Source organism: Cherax quadricarinatus, unplaced genomic scaffold, assembly GCF_038502225.1.
Source record: "Cherax quadricarinatus isolate ZL_2023a unplaced genomic scaffold, ASM3850222v1 Contig472, whole genome shotgun sequence".
Lineage (NCBI taxonomy): Eukaryota > Metazoa > Arthropoda > Malacostraca > Decapoda > Parastacidae > Cherax > Cherax quadricarinatus.
In genome coordinates this window covers 67,223-76,172 of record NW_027195498.1, presented here as the reverse complement: position 1 = coordinate 76,172, position 8,950 = coordinate 67,223, and the positions used below count along the sequence as shown (strand labels likewise).

Here is an 8,950-nt window from a genome sequence, read left to right as displayed (position 1 = left end):
TCGCGCCGCGCGCCCGCGCGCCCGCCCGCGCGCCCCGCCCGCGCGCCCCGCCCGCCCGCGCGCCCGCCCGCGCGCCCGCCCGCGCCTTCTGCTGCGCCTTCTGCAGCGTCATCCGGATCGCCCCCGCGCCTCGATTTTTTTTCCGATTTTTTTCGAATTTTTTTTGAATTTCATTTTCTTGTGCTCTCCATCTCCTCGGATCAAGGTTTTTGGGTACCCCTCCTTTCAAATTCTTATGATCTCCTTGGATTGCCCCTCCCACTTTCACCCCCCAACTCCAAAAATTTCTCGATAATACAAGGTTTTTGGATTCCCCCCTATGGGGTTTTCGAAATTCTCCTCGGATCAAGTTTTTGGAATCCCCCCTCTGGGGGTAAGCATGCTTACTACAGGTCTAAACATCTTCCCCTTATTATTTTAAAAATGAACTAAAAGTTTCCTCTCATTAATTAAGTTAAATGAACTAAAAAGGACCACACATACAAGCTAAATCTTGTCGACTTACCCCTATGTCAGTGACGTCACGCGCACACAGGTTGAATCAGGTCGCTCCTATGTCAGTGACGTCACGCGCACAGGCTGAATCATGTCGACCCTATGTCAGTGACGTCAGTATTCCTCTCATTAAGTTAAATGAACTAAAAAGGACCCAGAACACAGGCTGAATCATGTCGAACTTTACCCCTACATATATACATCATAGGGAAAACATTTTCATCATCAGAAAGACACATTTCAGGATAACACTAATACACAATATTTTTTTTTTTTCATTATTTATTATACAAGCAATACATCACTCTATTCTCCTACGTTTAGATGGTGGAATATCAGGGTGTCCATAAGCCAAGGATTCATTAGTATTCAAATGATATCTTTTATCATCAAAGGCTGACAAACCTCTCTTATTAATTTTTACCGTACATATTTCACCTTTTACATTACCTATAGACTTACACGTGAATAATTCTCTATCTACATTTGATAAAACATTCTTATATCTTGCATGTGTTAATAATGGCATAAATTGCGAAGGAATACCCTTGGCTCTGCTGACATTAGTTGATCTTCCAGCAATCTTGACAGAATACATTTTAGCTTTCAGGGCTATCAACTCGCTAATATGGTTATCACACATTTCAGATTTCAATAACCCCAGCTCCCCTTTTCTACTATCATCATATAAGGGATGCTCAGGACTGAAATTTGAAAAATCCATATAACCTAACAATGGTTCACTTTTTAACTCGGTGTACAAATCTTTACATTTCAAGCTAAAAATATAGGAGTCAGTATCGGTATAAAGAAGTCTTACATCATCACCATAATGTTGTTTTAAAACTTTATACCAAAAATGATACAATTTCTTTTTAGCTATCTCAAGAATTTGAAAACCGAGATAAAGTGGTTGTTTAACTTCTAATTTCTCTTTGTTGAATGTACAAATCACTCTATCTTGATTTAAATGTGTGATATTTTTTAACAAAGGATCCTTACTCGCTCTAATAAATGCTTTCTCATTATTGATATATCTATATTTCTCAGCATACTTTGTAATATTCAGCAATGATTTCCCATATATGGCGTTATTAGTTAATTTGAAGGCTTTTGACTTGATAGGACATCTTGTAGCTGTTCTCTGTGCAATATTAGTTGATATGAAAGGTTCTAAAAATTTTGTCTGTGTATATTCATATATGGTATGAACCTTTTCCACCTCTAACCCAAGTTCCAGTAATAACTGTAACAATTCTAGACTGATCAAATAGTTTTTCTGAGGTAAATGACTGCCCACTAATTTCCCATTAGATTTGGGGATCTTTCTACCTTCATTTTTCAATATAGATTCACAATAAGGAGATAACATCTCTGCTGATATATTCATATGTGATAATATTAAAGGAAGTTCATCAGTGAGTCTAGCTACCTCGGGGGATATGTGCTTGGTATCACATTCTATCCAATATCCCTTTTGTCCTTCACAGGAAACATTACTTAATCCCACATCGAGGATAGCATTCTTCTCGTCATTGGATAATTTTCTGATACCATTCTGTGGAAGAGCTTCAACCATCGCACTAGCATACAAAGAATTGAAATCTAGATATAGAATATGAGTGCCCATTCCACTCTCAACATCAAAATTAGGGTTAATTAGGGGATTATCTGCTTTAGAATACTGATTAATTGCGCAGGTAAACCCACCTCTGAGATTCCTTTTAATCAAGTCATATAATTCATGGGAATATATCATATCTAATCTTACATTAGTTTTCAATAGGAATGCATCCCAACTGAATGATGGTAAACTTATATAATTACTAACGTCTAACTTATAAATATCCTTGAGTGTTTTACGCCACTCCATGAAGACATCGGCTAACAAACCAACATCTGTCTTGAGATATAACATCAAGTAATCTCCTAAAGTCTTACATTTACCCAACTCAAACACTTTCAATGCATGTTCATAATCTTCTTGGCTGATAGCGCTATTTCTCAAAGAATTAAAAAAATGATCTTTACTCGGTAATTTTGTTTCATCGAGCTTCTTTAAACTATCAATATAATCATAACACAAAATTTGTTTTCCTTTACATAATAAAGGTAAGACATCTCGAGGCACATCTTTCAGAATAGTCTCTGTATATTTCAGGGATTTACCTGCCTTGATATGTTGTTCTGCTAACGTGGAAAGAGATCCATTCAATAAAGACAGTGAATCCTGAAACCTAACCTTACCTATCTCTACTTTCAAGAATTTGAATCCTTGTTTCGAATGAATTTCAACGTTATATTTATCAACATTCAATTCCTTTAAAATTATTCCTAAATCATACGACATGTTATGACAAAAAAGCAATAATTTCTCTCTCTTGTCTTTACACTGCATATTACATCGTGCACAATAGGCTCCAATATAATTATTGAAATTTAAAGTATGGTCATGGTGTTTATGTTTGTCCTTGGGGTTTTTGAAGGTGTTACCACATAATTCACAAGTGTTCTGAGAATCATGCCTCATCTCATCCTCCTCTGTCATATGGATTACATGATACTGTCTTCTAAACTTTATTTTATTCCATTCACCACTAACATTTAAAATGAAATGATTAACAGCATCCTCCCCCTTATAACTCTTTATACACACTATTTCTCCTTTGCGATCAAATATAATATAACAATAGGCAATGGCTTTATGACGAGACTCAATTTTACCTGCAGGGAGAGTGGTGTCTAATGCACATTCGAAATCAAATACACCGATATATTCGTTGGAATGCGTATGACTAAAATTTTCAAAGTGTACTGTTGTTCCTTCCGGGGGGAATACGAGAACCTGATTAATTTTACATCCATCTTCGTGGATATCTAACTCTTCCTGTGTATTCAACTTCATCAAACAACTATGACAGTGCTTCTTTTCACCTTTTTCTGACATTATCGTTCTAACATACCCGTCAAAATCTTTGATTAAAACCAAATGTCTTTCATTCAACAATAACGCGCACATGATGTCCTTATATTTCTTATTCCCCTTACGACACATAGCCATAAATGTCCTATCTTGATCCTTTCTTAATTGATAAACATATAATGACACTTTATTTTCCTTCTCTAATATACCTAACTTATCACGCGTAATGGGGAAATCATCTATAGAAGTTTTTGCATGATTAAGACAACCTCTCTTAGTATTAACTGCTCTGCGAATATCACGCCATGACATGTTCTTTTTATGACATTGATAGGCGGCAAAAGCACGCAGTACACATAAGCCATCATTAATCTCTGGATTAAATACATATTTCTTCCCTCGCAGTTTCTCGGGATATGCCACATATGACCCCACTTGCACTCTGAATTCTACTTTAACATATTCGATACTGAAAGATTCGATTTGATCTATGATCCAGCCAGATCCTTCCTGATCTTGCAACTCTGACTCGTATCTTTCTAATATTGTTCCCACCCATCGATCAAATACTTCAGAGATTTCCTCTTCACTTACTAACTCAAACGCTAAATTTATCACAAATTGTCCATTTTGATCATCACCCGATATGTTTTGACGTAATGTCCTTATAACTATAATTGGGTGGATTCTGAGCGACATTGCTAGAGGCGATCTATCATACATATCTCGCATCTGTTCTATAAAATAATCCCTATAAACATGTAAATACATTCTTAACTCTCTGTTATAAGTTGAAGGAACACTATATTTCCTCACTGTATGTCTACCTCTAAAATTCTGGATATATGTAATAACTTCTGGGCTCTCATCTTCACTATTATGCGTGTCAGACACGTCATGCGAGGTAGTTGCTCTCTCATCATCATTAATGGGGACAGAAGTACCCGCACCTCCGCATTGTGAGGTACCAACACTAGCACTCTCACCACCAAGCTGGGCGACATTACTACCAGGTGTATTTCCTGCAGAGGAAAAAAAGCACATCCAATTCATATCCCAAAAAAATATTAAGATTTCAATGAACAGAGGAAAAAAAGCACATCCAATTCATAACCCAAAAAATATTAATATTTCAATGAACAGAGGAAAAAAAAAGCACATCCAATTCATAACCCAAAATATTAAGATTTCAATGAATAGAACAAAAAATCTTTTTCTCGAGTGACTAGCACAACAAAAGATCACAAATTGGTTACATACCTGTTTCTATAGCCTTCTTCCATAAAGCATCTACACGTGCCCACTCATTATCCAATTGCAATAACCTTTCATTGCGTTGTACACCACCTTTCTCGATTACCAACGAACGCTGCTTTCTAATCGATAATCTTCTCTTCACCAATGCTTCCAAGTATTTCGAATATATGCTATCCCCTGTTAAGAATTTCACTTATTAACGCACTAACCCAGTAAACATTTCACTCGTATGCTTCAACAAATATTAAACATGTAAAAAAAAAACAAGAATTTTCTAACAATCTCCTCTTCACCAATTCACTTATTTAACCCATTAAAAATTTCACTTATTAACGCACTAACCCAAATTTCACTCGTATGCTTCAACAAAAATTAACCCAAATTTCACTCGTATGCTTCAACAAAAATTAACCCAAATTTCACTCGTATGCTTCAACAAAAATTAACCCAAATTTCACTCGTATGCTTCAACAAAAATTAACCCAAATTTCACTCGTATGCTTCAACAAAAATTAAACATGTAAAAAACAAGAATTTTCTAAGTACAACTTACCTTTCTCCATGTTGTGCGGTTCAGCGTTGGAAGATGAGGTCCTTTAACTTAATGAGAGGAATACTGTGGGGGGGAAGATGAGGTCAGTCACGGATGATGGATGGAAGCACTGTCCTCGCTCTGAGTGTCTCATTGAGCTTATATAGGCCGCCCCCTCCTCCCGACACCACGGTATAATGCGGTTCACACCTAAGGTAGATTTAAGATAATCATGAACACCTGGGTCAACACAGGTCAGACAGACAGCATGTTGTGCGGTTCAGCGTTGGAAGATGAGGTCCTTTAACTTAATGAGAGGAAACTTTTAGTTCATTTTAAAATAATATGGGGAAGATGAGCTCAGTCACGGATGGAAGCACTGTCCTCACTCTGAGAGACTCATTGTGGGTCACCCCAACACATGGCGTAATGCGCTTCACACCCAAGGTAGAACATAACACCTGCGTCAACTCAGGACAGACAGGCGCCATGTAATGCGGTTCACACCCAAGGTAGATTTAAGATAATCATCGCCTTACCGAACACCTGCGTCAACTCAGGACAGACAGGCGCCATGAAATGCGGGTAACATCCAAGATAGAATATAATACCAGTATATCCTTACTGAAACACCTGGGTCAATCGTCACCCTAAAGCAACTAATTTTGGTGAGGCAGTCCTGCTCCACATTAACTGCGTCCCCTTATTGAACTAAAAGTATTATATATCTTGAAAACCCATTAAGACTTACAGTGTACAAGACGCCTCTCTATGGTAAACACCCTTTTTAGTTCATTCAACTTAAAGAGAGGAAGCTTTTAGATCAATTTTAAAATAATAAGGGGAAGATGTTGAACTTGTCAACATACACATCTGCTGACGTTGATATATTTCGTTATCCATCAAGGATTATCATTGCCGGTTATTCGAATAGTGGCAAATCTTATTTCACATCAAAATTATTAAAGTTATACCACGAGAAATTTCATAACATTATAATATGCGGGGTGACATCACATCCCTTAGAACAAGATTCAGAGATAACTCATAAATTAACATTAAGTAACGATATTATCGACCCGCAGAATGTCATTGCATCACCTGATGAAAATACAATAATTATTGTTGATGATCTATTTTTAAAAGCAGGTAACAGTGAAATTATTCTCGAATGTTTTACTAAAGGTAGACATCATAATATAAGCATTATTCTGATTACTCAAAATATATTTCACGGAGGACGATATAGTCGTACCATGGCTTTAAACGCCACGCATTTTGCTTTATTTAAAATGAGGGATCTTGGACAAGTAGAGATTCTGGGGCGACAAGTTTTCGGAAAAAATAAGGAATTTGTAAATATATATAAAACTGCTATAAAACGATCACCCTTTGGTTATTTATTCATAGACCTTGCATTAAATACACCAGAAGCATTACAGTTGCGAACCAATGTGTTACGGCAGGATTCCTACGAAATTGTATACCAATGGAGCGAGCAAAATTAATTGAAAAGGTTTATAGAGATCCTGGATCTGCTGGATCATTCTCTGGTGTAAACAGTTTATATACAGCTGTAAAAAAGATCGATCCGTCCATAACCTTGAAAGAGGTCAGAAATTTCTTAAATTCAGAAAGATCATATACTTTATACGTTCTTAAACCTAAGAAGTTTCCTCGTAGGAAAATAATTGCTCCTAAACCCAGAGTGATATTAACCTGTGATTTGGGTGATATGTCTAAATTATCCAGATATAATGATGGATATAAATACATTCTCGTGTGTATCGATGTTTTTTCAAGATATTTACAAGCAGTACTCATGAAAAAGAAAGACGGACCGAGCACTTTACACGCATTACAAAACATATTGGAGAATGAAAAGGCGAAGAATATATCGAGATTATTTACAGATAAAGGCAGGGAGTTTCTAAATAAACAGGTACAGAATTATCTCCAGAGTAAGCATATAAAGTTATATCATGTATTTTCGAAAGAAACAAAAGCTTCCATTGCAGAGAGAGGCTTGCAAACGCTGAAACGTAAATTATACAAGTATATGACAAGTGCCAATACATTTAATTATTCAAAAGTGTTAAATGAATTAGTAGATGCGTATAATTCATCTCCACACTCGGGGATTGGCGGTAAAACCCCATTGCAAGTCCATGGTATTACGTCATTGAATGATATAAGGAATCAGTTTCGGATAAATTATAAAAATGGAAGATCCAATAAGAAACGAATCAGTAAGAAATTGGCTGTTGGAGACACAACAAGAGTGACTCTTAGCAGATCATCCGCGTTTAACCGAGGGTTTCACACACAAAATACAGAGGAAATATTTAAAATATATAGAATTAATAATTCTCAACCTATAACAACATATCATTTGAAAGATTTGAAAGGTGAAAAGATTAAAGGAATATTTTATCGCGAAGAATTGACCCCAGTCATACCACCTCCAGAATATATTATCGACAGAGTATTGAAACGAAAAAAAATTGGTGGAATTACGCATTATTTGGTATCTTATAAAGGTTATGATTCCACTTTTAATTCGTGGGTCAAAGAAGGAGATTTGTTGAAGGTACAATGAAAAAATCATTATTAGAAAAATTTAAAGAATTAATTACATTACTTAATAGTCTCCCACGCAATCATCGGAAGAGTTTATTACAACAGTTTAAGAAAACGCACATAAGTTGTATCAGTGAGATTTTCAAGAATTTGATTAAGAATAAAATACCATTAGACCCTAAAATATTTAAAAAGTACAAGAACGAGATTAAATCATTAGCTTGTAAGAAAATCGGTTTTCAGCGTAAAAAGAAATATTTGCTGAGTATCAGAGGTGGAAATCTTCTTGGCATTATATTACCTCTAGCAGTAAATATTATTTCGAGATTGTTTAATAAATCATGAAAGAATTTTATCTTGTACCAACTTCAGTTATGAATCGGAAACCTCTCGAGTTAGTAAAATCGGAGGGTGACGAGAATTTAGAAGGGGGTGGTGGTGGTGCATGCTTGAAGCGTGGTGTTAAACGCAAGTTTAAGACTACTCCCGCTAGGCAGGTCAACCCACCTGCTCTCACCTCGGTGAAACCTCAGAAAACCCCAGATTTGTCAAGATTCATGCACATAAGAGTGAGTGCGAGAAATATAGAATATGTGAAATCAATGTTGGTATTATTGCAAAGAAATCCTTTGGTGAGTTGGGATGAGAATGGTGACCTTCTTACCCCCATTACTGGACGTAATATTATTGAAATATTAAATGTTTTATCAGAAAATAATGTGAAATCAGCGAGAAGAATCGATTCTGATTACTTAACAGAAATAAAGCATTTATTAAATATATCAGGTATACATTTTGATTTTGTGAGGAATACAAAAGTGAGAAAACAATTATTACATAAAGGAGGCGGTGTAAGGAGAGAAACATCGTGGATATCATATTAGGTGAGTATATAAACTCTGTGATGTTATGTTTTTTATTTAGTGTGTGTTATAAGAGTGTGGAGATGGCTGAACGTCTTCTATACGTGTGTAGCGATTCAAGTCTCGATTTATTTCCCGCCAATACACCTTCGGCTTTCATTAATAAATTATATGACCCCATTATATTAGATAATAAAATTGATTATGAGGTTGCTCTGAAAAATATAATTTACCCCAAGACGCATTATATACCGCAAAAGAATTTGAAGATATGTATTACATATGAGAAATCTACAGTAA

General features: G+C 35.9%; 1 protein-coding gene across 1 annotated transcript; it reads right to left on the bottom strand.

Annotated features, from left to right (window-relative positions):
* Positions 1–759: 759 nt before the first annotated feature.
* LOC138851384 (uncharacterized) lies at positions 760–5,486 on the bottom strand. The gene is made up of 3 exons (XM_070080458.1): positions 5,229–5,486; positions 4,679–4,852; positions 760–4,440 (listed from the first exon to the last, which is right to left on the bottom strand). Exons 1-3 carry the CDS (start codon positions 5,236–5,238, stop codon positions 797–799), a joined length of 3,828 nt encoding a protein of 1,275 aa, XP_069936559.1. The 5' UTR covers positions 5,239–5,486; the 3' UTR covers positions 760–796.
* Positions 5,487–8,950: the final 3,464 nt, after the last annotated feature.

Bases quoted from the DNA above. Each gene is read 5' to 3' on its own strand.
- LOC138851384 (XM_070080458.1), bottom strand. The intron at 4,441-4,678 runs GTATGTAACCAA...TTTCCTCTGCAG, and splicing joins GAAGAAGGCTATAGAAACAG to GAAATACACCTGGTAGTAAT.